General features: G+C 45.6%; 1 protein-coding gene across 2 annotated transcripts in view; it reads left to right on the forward strand.

Moving 5' to 3' along the window:
• Positions 1 to 18,961, forward strand: part of LOC138567242 (fibulin-2-like) — a 1,012,531-nt gene that overhangs the window by 941,763 nt on the left and 51,807 nt on the right. For both annotated transcript variants that reach the window (XM_069645241.1, XM_069645242.1), the window contains one exon: positions 8,105 to 8,224. In XM_069645241.1, coding sequence (XP_069501342.1) covers positions 8,105 to 8,224 — 120 coding nt within the window. The remainder of the gene's footprint in view (positions 1 to 8,104; positions 8,225 to 18,961) is intronic.

Genomic DNA, 18,961 nt, shown 5'->3' on the forward strand with positions numbered 1-18,961 from the left:
CAGGCCCCATGCGCGAAAAGACTAGTGGAGCAGCAAATGAGCAGATGTATTGACTTCACAGTGACATTACAGAAAATGACGTTACTGGAAGTGGTATCAGTCTTTGATACTCGAGGGGATGAGTGGAATGACGTTACTGGAAGTGGTATCAGTCTTTGACACTCGAGGGGATGAGTGGAATGATGTTACTGGAAGTGCTATCAGTCTTTGATACTCAAGGTGATGAGTGGAATGACGTTACTTGGAGTGGTATCAGTCTGTGATACTCGAGGTGATGAGTGGAATGATGTTACTGGAAGTGGTATCAGTCTTTGATACTCAAGGGGATGAGTGGAATGATGTAACTGGACGTGGTATCAGTCTTTGATACTCGAGGGGATGAGTGGAATGACGTTACTGGAAGTGGTATCAGTCTTTGATACTCAAGGGAATGAGTGGAATGACGTTACTGGAAGTGGTATCAGTCTTTGACACTCAAGGGGATGAGTAGAATTACGTTACTGAAAGTGATATCAGTCTTTGACACTCAAGGGGATGAGTGGAATGACCTTAGTATCAGTCTGTGATACTCAAGGTGATGAGTGGAATGAAGTTACTGGAAGTGGTATCAGTCTTTGATACACAAGAGGATGAGTGGAATGACGTTACTGGAAGTGGTATCAGTCTTTGATAGTCGAGGGGATGAATGGAATGATGTTAATGGAATTGGTATCAGTCTGTGATACTCGAGGGGATGAGGGGAATGACGTTACTGGAAGTGGTATCAGTCTTTGATACTCGAGGGGATGAGTGGAATGACGTTACTGGAAGTGCTATCAGTCTTTGATACTCAAGGTGATGAGTGGAATGACGTTACTTGAAGTGGTATCAGTCTGTGATACTCGAGGTGATGAGTGGAATGATGTTACTGGAAGTGGTATCAGTCTTTGATACTCAAGGGGATGAGTGGAATGATGTAACTGGACGTGGTATCAGTCTTTGATACTCGAGGGGATGAGTGGAATGACGTTACTGGAAGTGGTATCAGTCTTTGATACTCAAGGGAATGAGTGGAATGACGTTACTGAAAGTGATATCAGTCTTTGACACTCAAGGGGATGAGTGGAATGACCTTAGTATCAGTCTGTGATACTCAAGGTGATGAGTGGAATGACGTTACTGGAAGTGGTATCAGTCTGTGATACTCGAGGTGATGAGTGGAATGACGTTACTGGAAGTGGTATCAGTCTTTGATAGTCGAGGGGATGAATGGAATGATGTTAATGGAATTGGTATCAGTCTGTGATACTCGAGGTGATGAGTGGAATGACGTTACTGGAAGTGGTATCAGTCTTTGATACTCGAGGGGATGAGTGGAATGTGGAAGTGGTATCAGTCTTTTATACTCGAGGGGCAGGGTCGGATTGGGGCGTCGGCCAATCGGCCCGTGGCCGATGTAAACTCATGGCGAGAGACCTGGGGGCCGGTTCCTGAAGCCCACGCGGGCCGGTTTCGGCCCAGGCGTGGGCTTCACACTTCAGGAACCAACCCCCAGGGCCTCTGCCTTGCCGCACAGATGCAAGTTGCAAAGGATCTGTAAGTAAGTAACTTACAGATCCTTTGCAATTGCAGCCCCGTGCCCGCCGCAGCCGGCCCACCGCAGATGCAGAGAAAGGTAACACTGAAGTGTTACCTTTCTTTGATAAATGCGGCGGGCCGGCGGCCAACTGCCGCGGCTCGCGACACCCTGGCGCCAGCAGCAGTCAGTGTTATAAAACACTGGGAGGGAGCAGCAGGGCTGGGCGGGGCTGCCTCAGCCTGGCCTGCTCCCTCCCAGTGTTTTATATTACACAGACTCTGCTCTCCGCGACCGCCTCCAGTGCCCGCCACAAGTTGCAGCAGTGAGCTGCGTGGTGGACCAGGATCCAAGGCTTCCCAGCTGGGCCCGCTACATCTCGCTTGATGGAGCGCTGGTTGAGCCTTCAGCCCAGGGATCCTGGACCCAGGAGCCCAGGGTCTGGCCTCGCTCCTTCCCATGTGCAGAGAGTCAGCCTTTAGCTGATGCCTGCCTGGGCTGGGCTGGGGGCCTCAGCTGCTGTTCCTGGGCCTGCTTCTTTCCTGGAAATGTAGGCTACCGCCCGGCCAGGAGAGGGTAAGGGCCTCAAATAACAATGCCCTCCGCCTTCCAAAGAGTCGAGGAGACCGGAGCTGGAAAATTGTGTGTGTGTTTGTTTATTATTTTTTAGAGGTGCTTTTTATTTTTGTAAGGAACTGACGCTAGGGTGAGTGCTAGTGTGGCTTGAGCTGAATTTACAGGCAGCTTCTTTGCATACTTTGACCAAACCAACTTGGAGCAGCACTAGGGTAGTAGTCAGCCTTCAGCTGATGCCTGCCTTCAAGGCGGGGGTCCGCTGGTATATTCCTAGCTCCTGTAAATCACTGCAGAGTGTGGGAAGCTTCGAGTCCCCTCAGAATCACTGGGACGAGTGAGCACAGCTATGAGGCACTCTGGCACTACTGTGGAAGGTGAGGTAGGGGGCACTAGTGTGAGTATTTGTGGGTTACTTCTGTTTTAGTGGTTTGATCAGCTGTGACTTCAGTCAGCCAGTGAGTTTGCAGTTATCCATCCAGTCCCATTTTTTCCCCATTGAGTTCTGGAACTTTTCGGTTTTTATTTCTGATTTCAAAGATGGAAAACTTCAATCCCCAGAATTCCAGGTAAAAACAGGTCTGGACTGCCTTCTCACGCATGACTACGGAAAACCTGAGCGCTCTGAGTAAATGTGCCTGTGAATCGCCCCTGTATCATGGTGTGGATGCAGCTATTAGTCACTTTGGTATCATTGTAGTGAGTGTACCTGTGTGTTACTCGGGTACCACTGTGGTGAGTGCAGATCTGAGCAATTCAGGTATCACTGAAGTGAGCACAGCTGTGAATCAATCGAGTGAGTGCAGCTGTTTGTTACTTGGGTATTAATGGACTGAATGCAGCTGTGAGTCACTCTGGTATCATTGGAGTGAGTGCAGCTGTGTGTCACTCGGGTGCCACTGTAGTGAGTGCAGTTGTGAGCCACTCACTATCAATAGAGGGAATGCAGCTTGTAGTCACCCTGGTATCACTGGAGTAAGTGCAGCTGTGTGTGCTGAAAATCCCTCGCTGTATTTGTTTATTGCAGATTTATACGAGCGTTGTGTGGGGTGACGCGCTTGTGTGGAGAACGTGCAGAGGTAGGGTGGGTGCAGCAGTTGTGGCAAAAGGCAGGTGGCATGGATCGTTGTACAGTGGAGGTGATGGGGGGAAATGACGGGACACCAAGTTGGTCATTGGGTGCCAGTGGTTGCTACCATTGGTGCCTTGGGACGTGCTAGCAGTGAAAAGATAACATGAGAATAAAGTGGTTGGATCGGACAAAAATACTTACTCAGACCCCATTGACAAATATAGTCATTTTAAAGGCAAAGCTTCTGTCCTTGTGATATTCTGAAGGAGATGTGGTCGGATTCTGTGACCTAGGGGGCAGGAGGGTTCTCCCTTTCCTGTGGCCCACGGGGTGTTGCTTCTTTGAATTTGTAAAGTTGTTTTATGCGGTTGCCAATCGCATTCATAAGGGTTTCAGCCAGTAAAGTAACAAGTCTTGGATTTGAGTGAAATGTTCAAAGGCCTTTTGAAGGATGGGAGTAGTCCTGGGCCGCATTCTGTATGCAAGTGTAAGACATTGGCAATGCCAACAGTTTGGGCTTTTGTGTAGGCATGGCCAAGGCACTTGCCAGGCGCGGTTGTAGTGGTATTACCTGCCCATTGATGGCAGCAGGTGCAAAATGGTGCGAGCGAGTACTTGGGCATATAATAGCAGTGCCTGAGAAATGCCACTTGTGCACAGGTCAGTGCTGTTGGCTTTGCCAGTGTTTGTTTTTGACAGGACTTCAGAGCAGGTCACACAGAATGCCTATGGGTCAAGTGGCGCTGGGATGACCTGGTTAAGACATTTTTATTGTACCAGTAGCGGTTTGCAACTCCAATTGAGCTATTGGGTCTCAGAGGATGGCTTTGAGGAACTGGCTGGCGGGGGCACTTTGCGTGCAAGGTTTGTTGATGGGGCCTGATTGGGTGAGCTCGGGGAGTTCCCATGAGCGGGCGCGTTGCTGGTGGGTGGGGTATCTGGGGAGGCTGTAGCCCTGGGTCTTCTTTTGTTATGGCCCTGGATGGAGGCTCAGGGAGCTGTGGCCCTGTCACAGAACTGTATGCAAAGCTATGTTATTTTATGAGTTGTGTTGTAATGTAACAGACACATGAACCCTCTATAAGTAGCATTTTCTGTAAAGTTGTGAATTGACGCCATTCACGGATGATGGTTTGAGGGCCACTTTTTTGGAGCGAGAGGTGGGCCACTTTTTTGAGGCGAGGGGTGGGCCACCTTTTGGGGCGAGGTGTGGGCCACTTTTATTTGGGTGTCCGGGCCGATTTCTAGTCCCAGTCCGACCCTGTCGAGGGGATGAGTAGAATGACGTTACTGGAAATGGTATCAGTCTTTGATACTCGAGGGGATGAGTGGAATGACGTTACTGGGAGTGGTATCAGTCTTTGATACTCGAGGGGATGAGTGGAATGACGTTACTGGAAGTGCTATCCTTCTTTGACACTCAAGGGTATGAGTGGAATGACGTTACTGGAAGTGGTATCAATCTTTGACACTCAAGGGGATGAGTGGAAGTAAGTTACTGGAAGTGGTATCAGTCTTTGACACTCAAGGGGATGAGTGGAATGACGTTAGTATCAGTCTGTGATACTCAAGGTGATGAGTGGAATGACGTTACTGGAAGTGGTATCAGTCTGTGATACTCAAGGTGATGAGTGGAATGACGTTACTGGAAGTGGTATCAGTCTTTGATACTCAAGGTGATGAGTGGAATGATGTTACTGGAAGTGGTATCAGTCTTTGACACTCAAGGGGATGAGTGGAATGACGTTACTGGAAGTGGTATCAGTCTTTGACACTCAAGGGGATGAGTGGAATGAGGTTAATATCAGTCTGTGATACTACAAGGTGATGAGTGGAATGACGTTACTGGAAGTGGTATCAGTCTTTGATACTCAAGGGGATGAGTGGAATGACGTTACTGGAAGTGGTATCAGTCTTTGACACTCAAGGGGATGAGTGGAATGACGTTAATATCAGTCTGTGATACTACAAGGTGATGAGTGGAATGACATTACTGGAAGTGGTATCAGTCTTTGATACTCAAGGGGATGAGTGGAATTACTTTACTAGAAGTGGTACCAGTCTTTGATACTCAAGGGGATGAGTGGAATGACGTTACTGGAAGTTGTATCAGTCTTTGATACTCGAGGGGATGAGTGGAATGACGTTACTGGAAGTGGTATCAGTCTTTGATACTTGAGGGGATGAGTGGAATGCAGAGATGGAAGTGTAATATAAATCATTGGTACGCCATACCAATAGATTTTTTTATTTTTACAGAGCGTACTTTTAGTTCAAAGGCTCAAGAAATGCATCCTTGACCTTTCTCTTTCTCCGGAGCCAAATACAGAATCGGCTCAGGCTGGACATTCAAGCACTGCCATTTTCCTAAGTCACAGCAAGGCAGACACATCCACAGCATCCCTGGCTCTGCAGGTCGTTAAGTGCTCAGGTTGCAAAAACATTTCTTTTATCAGTGGCAAAGCCTTTCATTGCATGATGGGACATTTCCAACTCAAAGAGCTCGCAAAGCACCAGTTACCTTGCAAATCTGTCCTAGTTAAACTGAGCAACACAAAGCGCCCCTTTTATCCATGTCTACTATCTTTTTATGGACAACAATAAAGTTGCTTTTAGTCACTAATCACTAATACCGCAGGGTTAACTAGAGTTTTCAGGTTGGCATTATCTTGCATTCTGGGACTTATAGTCTACCATTCAGGATGTGGAAATTAAAGCCACAATGGAATTCTTTAGGCTTAACATGCTGCTATAAGGATTTACATTCTGTCATGTGGCTTTATTATGCAATGTGTGTTTTTGTAAGTAAACTCTATAAGACATTATCACTATAGACCTTGAAATCCAACCATTTATGCCAAAGTTTGTGATCCTGATCACACCTCCTCCCCCTCATAGTCAACATCCCCTCCCCCTCGTACCCCACTCCCCTCCCGGCCATCTGTTCTACCATCCCACTCCCTCCTTTATGGATGCAGAGGGCCACTAGTTCTTTTTTTCCACTTCCACCCCGGTGAAATGACGTTACTGGAAGCGGTCTCCTGCTTTGATACTCGAGGGAATGAGTGGAAGTTAGGGTACAAGAAGTTGCCATGAGTAAGCTAAGAGAGACAAACGTTGTTATGTGAAGGATCAGTAATCACTAGGATTATTTCTATTTTATATGGGAGAATACCAGTGCTTTAAGTTGTATGCAAAATCGAGCAGGGGGTCTGTAAGGAGGTGTGGCTTGATGAGCAGCAGGCGGCTTTCGATAAGTGCCAGCAATCCCTGCCAGGCATCACTTTGCATCATCACCCGAGGAGCGAGGCCGGCCATTTATTTGAGCAGAACTAATGACTGGGCTATAGCAGAATCAGGCAATTTTACTACAAGTGGTGCATATTAAAAGCAGGCAGAGCTTTGGAAAGGTCAGTCACGTCAGGCGTACGTGACGTGTGTGTAACTATCCCACAGCCTTTGGTGCTGTTCAGAGGCCCTGGCCTATCAAAACCTCCCCCTATTTTCCATAACTGGGTCTTACTCTGAGGAGGTGACTATACATGTATGTTCAGGAGTTGGCTGGAGTTAGGAAGGATGGGTTTGATAGCAGTGCAGAGTGGCGAATCAATGCCCCACTGATGGGCACTGGAAGGTTTGCAACAGACTATCCGTGAAGACCCCTGGGATTAGCAAAGAAAGGCTCCCGGGAAGTGTGAGGGGGCTCTGCGAGTGATGCAGCCGGGCCGCTGCCAGGGGCACTCCAAGGGTCATTACACCCTAGCTCATTTGTACACAGACCCCACTTAAAATGAGGGTAAAATGAATGTGCTTAGTGCCACAAAGGCACCCCTGGGTGCTCCTCTGCTGATGTGTGCGTATGGAGTGCAAAAATAATTTTTGAAAACCCCAAATTAAAAAGAAATCGATTTAGAAACACCGCTCAGAGTGATCTCAGATGTCTTTCTAAATCGAACTGTCACGTCCCGGCTGCACACGAGTGTGCGGGGCTGAGAGGCGCGGCAGAGCCCAGAAGATGAGTCACGGGAGTCTCAGGTGAGTGGCTTTGTGTGTGTGTTTGTTTGTGTGTGTGTCTGTGTGGTGGGGAGAAAGGAGGTTTGTAACGGGAACGGGGCATATGTCTGCGTATTTGCATAGCTCTCAACTCACCCGCTTTTGGCGGGTGTCACCCGCCTTGTAAAGGGCTGACTCACCCGCCAAGCCTCCTGCACGCCCATTCATTCCAATCGGCGTCTCACCCGCCAAAAAGAAAATAGGGTGATTTCACCCGCCTTTGCGAGACAAATGGTTGAGAGCTATGTATTTGTGTGTATGTGGTGGGGGATTTTGGAGAAACGCTTGTGGGGGAGGCAGGCAGCGGCTGAGGCGGGCCTGGAAGGTTGAGGAGTTGAACCCCTCACCCCCCCCACAGGAACGTGATAGTTCGTCTTTTTGAGGCCTGCCCAAAGTAGGCCAGAATAAATCAGTCTTTTTGGTATGCTACCTTCAAAAAGCAGAAATAGCACATAGAACCGATGTGTGCTTTAGATGAACACCTCGAACACACATGCCAACCCTGCTGATTTAGGATGGAGACTCCTGTTTTTTTCTATCAAAAATGTTGATATTTTTTACTTTCTCCCTCCTAAACTAATTCTTACTCTAATGCAATCCAATGGGAACATTATTTTCTTCCGCTTGTGTGACAACATCTCCCTCCCAGGCAGGGGTTAACTGGCCTATAAGGAACTCTTTTGTGCGGTAGCCTATTTAATTTCCAAATGTTCTCATCAGAAAAGGGTTGCGATTGCTGAAAATGTGTAATGTGGGGACTACTGAAAAGAAATGGGACGAACAGGGATGTGTATGATAGGGGGATATGATAGTGGTCTGCCATGGCTGAAACTCTGTTCTCCTGTCTGCAGATGTCAACGAGTGTGAGAGCGCCCCCTGCCACCAGCAATGCACCAATGTGGACGGATCCTACCGCTGCCTTTGCAGGCCGGGATACGTGCTCAGCTCACTGGACCAGGACACGTGTGAAGGTGAGACGCTGCGTTGTTTGTTACGTTGGAGCAGGAAGGTGATCGAAGGTAAAGAAAATACAGGCCGGTAAAGGGGCTGTGCCTTGTGCAATGAGTCATGCTTCCTGGAGATAGCCCAACGTGGCCACAGAAAGAATAAGAAATCTCAGAACTGGTATGACTGCTTTAGAAATGCTCCAACAACTAATTACTGCACCACAAAACGAACCCGCGTTTTATACCAAATTACAGAGCATTTACATTTAATGACACTCTGCTTTCTAGGTGATTGTAGCTGCCAATGGGGCAGTTGGTTCACATTTGGGAAGAAACATGTGTCCCCCAGAGGCAACGAAAGTGTTCAGTGCAATTTCTAGAGATTTTGCTATTCATCTAATTAGGGATATTTATAAAGCACAGAGCAGAGCTACTCATACAGTGACCCAGAGTAATCCAATTAAGGCACTTCATCTTGGTTTGCAATGGACTGGTATTGTGGAAAGATAAGCTGGGTAGCACACAGAGGCATAGACAGGGAAGGGCCTGAGTGGGCAAGGCCCAGGCAATATCAGTAAATGCCCACTCAGCAGCTCTGTGGGGGCATTTACAGATGTTAATGTCACTGTGGTGGACCCAATTACATTGGCTTCAGTCCCCACCTGCTAGACAATTCTGGCTATGCCTCTGGTAGCACAGGTAGTGGGTTGGTGCCGTTGGCTCAGCATTTGTGCTGGTTGTGGCCAGGCAGTTAATTGTTTTTGATAATGTAATATGATGGCGTTAGTACCTCGAGCCCTGATGACGGACAATGTCCGAAATGCATTGGCATGGTACACCAACAGGCGCTATATCAAAAAAGGACGCCTAAGCCTCAGTAATAAAACAGAAGACACGACTCTTCATGATTTTACTAAAGAGTATAGCGTGATGATTTTGGAACTAATACTACTACATTGATTTAAAATTGGAGCAGCTCCATTAGGAGAGTGGGGGAGAGCACACCTAGGGCCGGATTAAATTCTGATCCCTTTTCTATAGACAGTTAAGCTGCCAGTCTGTGAAGGTAGGTGTTGCACCAAGAGGTGTTTTTTGAGTTGTAGGTCTAGCTGTAAGTGCATGGCGAAGGTTCGTCTCCCGGTCTTCTCTTATATGGATGTAGGCATCATCTGGTCCAGTGTTGGACTCTAGACTGGGGAAGGGTAGTGCTTGGGGAGCATCCCTGCCAAAGGATGCCAATGGAGAACAGGCAGGAGCTGAGGAGACTCCTTTGTTCTGGCGTCCGGTGTTTGGACCGTGCTGGTGCATACCTGGATGTTTGCTGTTTGGGCACCTCAACAAGGCCACATGATTTTTTAGCGAGAATTTAGCAGGTTGTGGTGGCCTACATGGCCTTGAAGAGGTGTAGGGACTGCGTTCCCATGCCCCCTTATAAGCAATGGCAAGTGGGTAGTGTGGCATCAGTTGCTCAGTCCGCTGGCAAAAATGGCAAAATTCAGGAGGGCCAAATGAAGCAGATGTGCCTTAGTCAAGGTAGGTGAGGGGGATGCCAACAGTGAGTAGGAAGGTTCTGCTGGGATGTGGGTTGATAATGTATGTCAGGGGTATGCTTGCCATGTATCTGGTGACTTTGTGGTATGCTAGGAGGTTGGTGAGGCAGTGGCGCAACTCCATTGAGCTGACCAGGCTTCAGCCCCTTCAACTCCTGTAATTTTGGGCTATGTCAACACGACCTGGCTGACCTACTGAGACGTGGCCGGAGAGAATGGGACACAGATGTTAATCAGCTCCTGGGCTTCGCTTTTAAGAAAGGCCCTGCAATTACATTTCACTGTTAGCACCTGCATTCATATGCATTCATGTTTAGGTAATTGAAGTCGTGATGTGGGGTTAGTACTTTCATGCCAGGGGAGTGATTGGAAGGGTAGAGAGCGGGGACAAAAGACCACTCAGTCTCACAGCCTTCCCTAAGTGGGTGCTTTCAGACTTAAAGGAGAGAGTTAACTGCTTGTAACATTGAAGCTGCACTAGACTTGTCTCATTAGAATGCGTAAAGAAGTTAGATGCCCCCACACAAATAAGTTTGCCCCTCCCCCACCGTCTCTGAAATTAGCACCTCTCCCAACATTTGAAAGGCTTCTCCCCCTCCACCCCACCCCCCAACTCCTGAAATGTAGGTTTTGTTGCGCCCCGGTGGTGAGGTCAGTAGGTGTTAAGTGTTGGATAGAGCAGCATGTGGGACTGTACTGCAGAGGACTTGGGGATGTTTGCGGATCGCTTGTAAAGATCAACATCGTATCTGTTTTTTAAATCTTATGAATGATAAATGTATTGATGGCTTTGCATGTTTCTTCAAAGGCAACAGATATGTTCGAGACAAGGAATTGATGCATGCTTGGTGAACCCCTCATTCTTCAGGGGAGTGAGTTCTGCGGTCATTTGGGATCTGCACCAGCATTTCTCTAATGTTGCAATGTTTCGCCAGTATTCTTTAAACGTGTTAGGGGAATATTCTCAAAAAGAGTGATGCTTCAACCCTGCAGGGGATTCTTCTTGATGAAACAAGGAGCACAAAGGATGGAGTGTGGATTCCTCAAAAAATGTGCAGCACATGGTCTGAAAAAAGGGGACATGGCGTGACTGCTACTGGATGGCGAAGAGCAGTGTGTTGGAAGTGACAGAGGTTTTGGGGGTGGAGAATATGCTAGGCTTTCCCATAAGACTGCAATCTCGAGTTTGCAGTCCCTTTGGCCCCTTGCTAAATAAGGGTCTCAGGGGACATTTCTTTACTTGTTCCTCAACTAAATGACGCTTTTTAAACATTTTGCATGTTTTTGTTACAAGCAGTGCTCCTTTTTTTCCTGTGTTTGCCGGTACTCAGTCATTGGGGGGCCAGGCCTTAACAGAGTAAGAGGCAGGGCTGAGCATGCAATATTTTTTTATTTCTTTTATTTATTTGTATATGGTTTATTCAAATCTTTACAAAAACATCAAAACAATCATTTAAACGAAGAACACAAAGAGAAAAATGTTTTCACATTATACACAGACAGCTCTACCAACAGTACTGGCAGAATGGAGATATAAAATGTAATATTCATTGTGCTCAGACATTGCATAAACAATTTCATATTCCTGACAGGATAACCAACTTAGCTATATGTTATTATACGTTTAAGCTTTTAATAAATCCAGATAGGGCCAAGCCCTCATGAGTGGTTTGGATATTAAGACATCTTTTCCATGCCCACTCATCCTCAAACATAATGTAGTTGATTTTTAGAGGTTCCAGATATTTTAACCTAAGTGGGTGAACGATCACACATTCCATAACCAAATATTTTAAAGACTCCTTATAGGCCAGGCAGAACCTGCATCTAGCAAGATCCACAGGGATCATCCCTCTTCTGACCTAGATGTCTCTAGTGGGAAGGACATTCCATCTAGCTCTAAGGACAATACCTCGATATAGTCTATCTGGAAATTGTAGGATAACCTTTGCGGCAGATCCACGGGCTCTATGTTCATGATTCAAATGCACCAATGAAGGATAAGAATGGAATGTATCTACAGTTTCACACCAATTAAAATTGAATAATGCATGCTTCACAGACATAGGATTGCAGATCAAAGGCTCAGTTGTCATTCCAATCTTTTCTAAAATGGCCTCTGATCGGTCCCTTAAGGAAGTCAATGTACTCAAGTGATCTAGGTTTCTATCTAGTAGGTGATAAAATGTGTTTGGCACTTCAGTTTTAATTTTTGAGTACAGAGATATACAGGCCCACTGTACCCGAGCCCACATTGATACGACACCCAATTCGAATCTTATTGCAGAAATTGGGATTGCATTTGGCATACCCAGCAATCTTCTCCAAATACGGCCCTCAATGTGATTCAATGACTCGCTCACTCTCTCTGGAACCAATTACAGGCAATAGATTAGTTTAGGTATAATTTTCATCTCATAAAATATCAGAGCAGGCTATAGAGAAAATTTACCAAACTTTCGGTCGATCCTGACCACCTGTGCTTCTAACAATTTTGCCTTATCTAAGATAGATTCGATTAAAGCCTTGCAGCAAGGGTGGTCGGAGATGTTAAAACCTAAATATCGCACAGACTCAACCAATTTCAAAGGAGTCTCCCCCAACTTACCAATATAGCCTGGTGTCTTGCCCCTCGTTTTTCTAAAGGACAAATTTGAGTTTTGAAGGGATTCATTAAGAAACGATTGGTTTTAGCATATGCTTCAAAATTTCTTAAAGAACGTTGCAGCCCCACCTTGGTATTATCAAAAATCAACAGATCATCAGCATATGCTAACCAGATAATTTTGTCCTTGCCGATCTTTGGGGCCAGAAGTCCTTCTTTGGCAAGTGAGATGGCTACATCTGAAAAATATTGGTTGAACAGCCAGGGTGCCAAAGTGCAACCCTGTCTGACCACCTGATTAGATCTAATTCTCCTTGAAAGATCTCCTTCTTGGTTCAAATGAACACGGACCCCACAATTCTCATAGACCCCACTAATTAGTCTCAAGAGCCCTACAGGTAGGCCCCAACCAGCCAGTTTTAACCACAACCTGCCCCGGTCAACCCGGTCAAATGCGGCAGTAAGGTAAATTGAAGCCATAAACGTGCAACCACCCGCTATTGACCATGCCGCCTCTTGTACACACTTTAGGGCAAGGCCGTTGACATTAGTCGAATGACCCCTTCTGAAACCAGTCTGGAATTGATCCAGCGGGTGGCTCCTAAGAGCCCACTCCTCCAAGTGTGACAACAGGAAAGAGGAGAAGATCTTACAATCCGCATTGATTAAAGAAATCGGGCGATAATTCGCCGAATCAGTCCTGCTGCCGTACTTGAAGAGTGGGACAATGTGTGCTGTGTTCCAAGATACAGGGGTCGTTCCTGAGGACAAAATGACACTGAACTCCAGGCACAACAACTGGGCCCACAAATTAGGATTATCCTTAAAAGTGTTATTTGTTAGACCATTTGGGCCTGGAGCCCTAGAGCGCTTACATCTGGTGATTAGTTTTGAGATGATTTCTACCTCAACTTTTGAATCCCATCTGTCCTCTCTAGTCAAGTCCAAAACCAGTGGTGGGTCCAATGATGATTTCCCAAATCCACTCTCCAAAAATTCAACCCAATCTTTTTCAGAAATTGAGATTGACTGGCAAGTTGTATAGTTTGGGTCCTGCCCGTTGACCAAATACCAAAATGCACTTACATCTGCAGAGATTAGCGTTCTAAGCATCTTTTCTGAATCATTCGGAAGTATTACAGATTTAATAAACTTACAGTAATTCTTGTATTATTGCTTAACCTTCCCAATATGCTTTCTGCACACTGCCTTGTCCTAATTAGTACAGTGAATCTGCTTCACTGTTCTTCTTAACATCTTTTTAGCAGATGCTACATCGGAATTATAACAGTGAGCATGCCTAACCTGGCCAAAACCATTTGTTCTCATTCCCGAGGCCATTTTGTCAGTCATTTGACCCACAAACGACTGGAACTCGACTGCATTCAAATTTTGGAGCTTCCAATCATAAGTTGAACGGCTCAATGCGTAATGTATTTCAGAGTTCAAGGCACACATTTGTGGGTCAGTCCACTTAACAGCATTCCGCCCTACCTTGGCATCTAAATGTAATTTCTGCCCACATTTTCTAATATTTAGAACCCAATTAAATTGTGCCATAAGAGCGCAATGGTCGCTCCAATAATTTGTAAGTATTTCAAATGACAGGCATGAGTTCATAAGGGAAGAGTCTACAAAAATATAGTCAATCAGAGAGGAACTATCCCCTCTGTGCCAAGTATGCCATTTACTAAAATTCCCTGATTCAGTACTTTTCCCCACCAATGGAAAGGGACCCCTACCTCCCAAGTTTGTTATCAATTTCTGACCAGCCACTACCTTCGCTGAATTACCCCCACCAGTCTCTTCCAATTCCCCCAATCTGTGAGAATACGCACAATTTGCATTTAGATCTCCCATAACTATGACCCTGCCATCTGGGTGGATTTCCATCCACTCGTCCAGCACCCAACAGAGGCCATCTATAAATGGACCAACCAGTTCAATACCTTTATGCCAATAGATATTAAGTAATAGTAGATTAAGCGAACCATCTATTGACCTACAATCAACCCCCAATACACCAAAGGGCAGGTCCGCAATTGCCACCCCACTGAGGCCAAGGGAGATATCTACAGCAATCAAAAGGCCTCCCGATGGTCTCCCCCGTTCCATTTCTAGCTGATTGGATAAAAAGACCAATCCGTCTAGAATGGGTGCTGAGGTTAGCCATGTCTCTTGCAGACAAATACAGTTAGCCTTTCTAAGGGTTTTCATGCATACAGAAATTGTAAAGAGATGGATAATGCCTCGAGTATTCCAAGATTTCAAACATAGCATTATGCTCTTCCAATTATCACCCAAAGATGGATTCTTTTCATGGGACCGATTTTTGACATAGAGAGGAGATAATGGATGCCCAATCCATATCATTCAACACTCCACCCTGGGCCAACCTATCTGTAATAGCAGCAACCTTGGGAAAACTAGCAATAGATTGGCTCGTACCCTTCTTAACAACTCCCTTCTTTAATACCTGTATCAGAGAGATTTCAAAACCCAACTCGCTAGTTCTTCTTTTTGAGTAAAAATTAGTTCTCTTACTAGCGGAGAGGACAGAGACATAATACTGGTACACATATCCTCTCTAACTGGGAAGAAAACTCTCCCAATATCAGCCGATGACACCAGAGCCAGGCTTGGGATAGATGCAAAAATGGTTAGAATATTTGGCCGATTCATACAAATCTGATAGTCCGAACCCAGGGTGCAATGGATCTTAACTTGATGTGTTTCGTGGCCCCCACCCTTCGCCCTCTGTTGTGTGACTATTTTCCCTTTAAGTAAATCCGAATAATAATGTTTTATTGGTGGGGCGCCTAATGGACCATAACACAGATCTGCATTCCCTGCATGAGCACCAGTGGGGCCTCGAACAGTAGCACCTGAGGGGTAATGAAAGTGCTGCAACAGATTCTTCATACTAGCTGACACTCTAGGGTAGTTAGATTCCAGGGGAGGTCAGCCACCTCTTTGAGGAATATTGATTTTCCCATAACAGATTCTCCCACCACCCTATCTATAGGGAAAGTAGGATTAGGACATGGGAGGGGGAATTGTGTAATAGGAATATCCTCTGTAACCAACATGGGTCTGGCAATGTCGTTTGTAACACCCCGACTCACCACAAGCACCTCATTCGGGACTACAGGGGATTTACTGTCGAGCTTACATGTACCGTTTTTCCATCCACTCTATTCCCCAACATCATAGAGGTAGTTGCCCCCTCTGATGGGCCCCAGATAGACGGAAATTGGCTAGAGAATGGATTGAATGTACAAGGGCCTCCTCCCTGCTCGCCCCAAAACCCAGTTAAATATGGGACTGGAGTCATGGGAGAATCTTTCAGTCTCACGCCCTGATCCATGTCTGGAGCTCCCACTACCTTAGTAATGTTTGTATTCTTTACTAGTGACTCTGTAATAGGATTCCGGGGGGTATTCTCAGGTGTGAGCTGAGCTTCTAACACTGGTTCATGTGTTGGAATTACTTGTTCCGGAACAGGGGATAGTCTAGCCTGAAACAGAGTCTGGTGGGCCTTTCTTAAGGATAATATTTTGGGTTTTTTGGCCCCCGCCCTCCGCTTCAAAGCTTTACCTTTCAAAACAGTAGTAGTTTTTTAGAAACTGGGGGGATCTCTTGCCCTTTGGCTAAGGTCCCTTCACCCTCCATGGGCATATTAGCCACAACCTCCACCGGAGATTTATCATTAGTAATGTCAATTATGTCTGCCACAATCCCAGTAATTCCCCGTGATGACAAATTAGTTAAAGGGTACATTCCACTAGATGATGACCTCACTTCCGAGCGGGTCGGCTGATCGTTTGAACCCAGATCATCAGAGATTTCAATAACAGACCCCAAGGCATTATCAAAATTTGCATGAGGCTGTAGTACATTTCTAATTTCACCCTCATCTCTCATGGGCACATTAGCAAACCGAATCTCAAACTCTAACTCCTCAAGTTTTGAAGTAACGTTAGTCAATATAGTGTTGGTGGATTTCAGTTCTGCCCAAATGTTGTCATATAGGGCAACAAAAGAACTTACCACTAAATTCAGAGCCGATACTGCGGGGTGGGTGGGACAGGCGAATACGTTCATCCACCTCCTTCAATGTATAGTGTAACTCTGAGGAGCTTTTGTGAACTCCCAAGCCATCCCTCATTTGGAAAGGGATTTGACAGTCTTCTTGGTTGTGACCAGATGATTCCTCATTTATAACATCCACCAAGGGAGTTGGTGAATCAAAAGTGGCGGCATTAGGAGGCTTCTGAGACTGTGGATTAGAATGCTCCATATTCAGGGCCTCCAGTTCGCCTTCCGCTCGATCAGCCAACTCAATGAAGCCAAAGTCTGTCAAGTCTCTAAGAGCCCCAAAATTGGGCTGCGTAGCCATCACTGAATGGTCCAGCATAGCTGTTCCCTTTAGAACTGGTAAGGGTTTAAACTCAGTACTTGTGATGACTGATTTAACAAAATAGTGGTCCATAACTCTTTGGCCTGAAATGGGCTTTAAAAACTGCATTGAATTAGATGTCCGAGGGGCTGATAAATTTGAAATTACTGCCTTACACCCCTTCTGATACCCTTGGGGTGTGATAGTCGAAATAGGGAGACTTTCCAGCATTGCTTCTACAGCCTTTGTTCTGTTGCCGATCCCTTTACGAATAGACACTATTGGTTCAAGTACCAGAGCTGGATTACTAGGCATATGGACAGTTTTTGCAGCTGTTTTCTGGACTTCACATGCTTGTACCTCATCTTCAGTAGTAAATGTTACCCCTGTTGCTGGTGGTAGTGGGATATTTGCCATAGTATGTATACTTTGTCTATGGTTACAGGTATTATAACACACCCCAGCTGGGTTCCACTAACTCCACAGGGTACCACCATGGGCTCTTGTAAAGGTGTACGTAAGCCAACTCCACTTCGTAGTCCTGATCTCATTAGGATAAATCAGCAAGGAAATTACTAAACAAAAATCGGGTCAAAGGGTAAAGACAGCAGCCTCACCCCGCAGTCCCCGATTCTGAAAATGTGTCCGAATAAAAAAGAGCAACAACAAACTCAGATAAAGTTATTATTACTAAGAAAAACACTTTGCTTACTTTCCTAGTATGTCTGCTGTTTAAAACGCCAAAGTCACGAATAAAATAACAATGGGATCAAAGAGGACTTGCCTCAACAGTCTCCCACTGCAGTACTCTAGTAGTTTTTTTGCGATCTTCACCTAGACTTACTATAGTAATCTGAGCAGATCCACTTTGCTTGCTGTTCTGGTTTAATACTACCAAGTGACCTTTCTTGCAGAGCCAAGTGACCTGCTCCTCGCGCAGAGCATGCCAAACAGAACCAGCCCTTCTGCCACCAAGGCTTACGCTGCAAGGGTGACAGTGCAGTACTTTTGAAGTTGCTGGCGTGTCACGTGACAGCGTCACATGCTCCTCCACAGCTCCACCTCCCTCAATACAGCAAGAGCAACACGCTCGCAGTGTTGCTGGAGAGGGGAGCTTGCTGCCAGTTAAAACAAATATTCAGGTCTGATAAAAACGCTCCTGCTGCTCCGTTCAATTACACATCAAAATTCAGCTCTCAACCAGAGCATGCAATATTGTTCCCGAAAGCTCTTCTGAAATGTAGCCAGCTTAGATGACTGTTTTTTGGCTGACTGGTGATTAGTAAAAGTCGATCCTTTTATTTATTATTTTTTTAATATTTATTTATTGGCCATTTTGATAATAACATAACTTTTTACCACAAAGAAAAAATACATTACATAATTTAAAAAAGAAAGAAATTAAACGTATAAAAACACACTCTAAAAGAAATCCATTTACAAACATCACTCAGTCACTCATTAAAAAGCGAGAAATACAGTCAATTAAGAAGCACAGTGCTTTACAGTTCTTTGACATATCTGATGTTAGTACTTCCAGTACAGAACTTAGAGTACATTTAAATACGGTGCTCTTTAGTAAGTGCATTTTGATAAAGTGTGTTCAATGTAGCACATTCAATAAAGTGCATTGAGTAAAGTATGTTCTGTTAAGTGCTTACAATAAGGTACCTTCAATAAAGTGCATGAGTGGTTGCAGGCACATCCTATAGAGGTTTGTCCAACTGCAGACTATCTAAAAAAAAACAATTGATATTACCATAGAAGTCGTATGACCCGCCAGGCAGTCTTTCCAGAATTCTCCATCATTACCTCTGCCATTAAGGAATTTGTTTAAATACAATTGCCTTGTATCCTCTAAATTAAGGCAGACAAGCAACAAATGATACAATGGGCCTCATTATGAGGTTGAAGGTAGCCATGGAGCTACCTCCAAAACCCTACCGACTCCGCCCTGGTGAATGGAGCAATTACTGCTTAATTCCAAGGTTGGTGGGACCGGTAATTCCCCATTCACCAGGGCCCTTCCCCTAGGGCTCAATGGGAATGGGGAAGGCGCTAATAATGGTACCGCAAATTGCAGTACCGTTATTAGCTCCAGAGTCCCTTTGCGGGTCCCGTCCTTAACGCCTAGGAAAACCAGGCGTTAAGGGAGGACCCGCAAAGGGAACTCGTAGTAGGGCGGTAAGGGATTACCGGCACCGGTG

Source organism: Ambystoma mexicanum, chromosome 2p (assembly GCF_040938575.1).
Source record: "Ambystoma mexicanum isolate Mex_15411 chromosome 2p, UKY_AmexF1_1, whole genome shotgun sequence".
NCBI lineage: Eukaryota > Metazoa > Chordata > Amphibia > Caudata > Ambystomatidae > Ambystoma > Ambystoma mexicanum.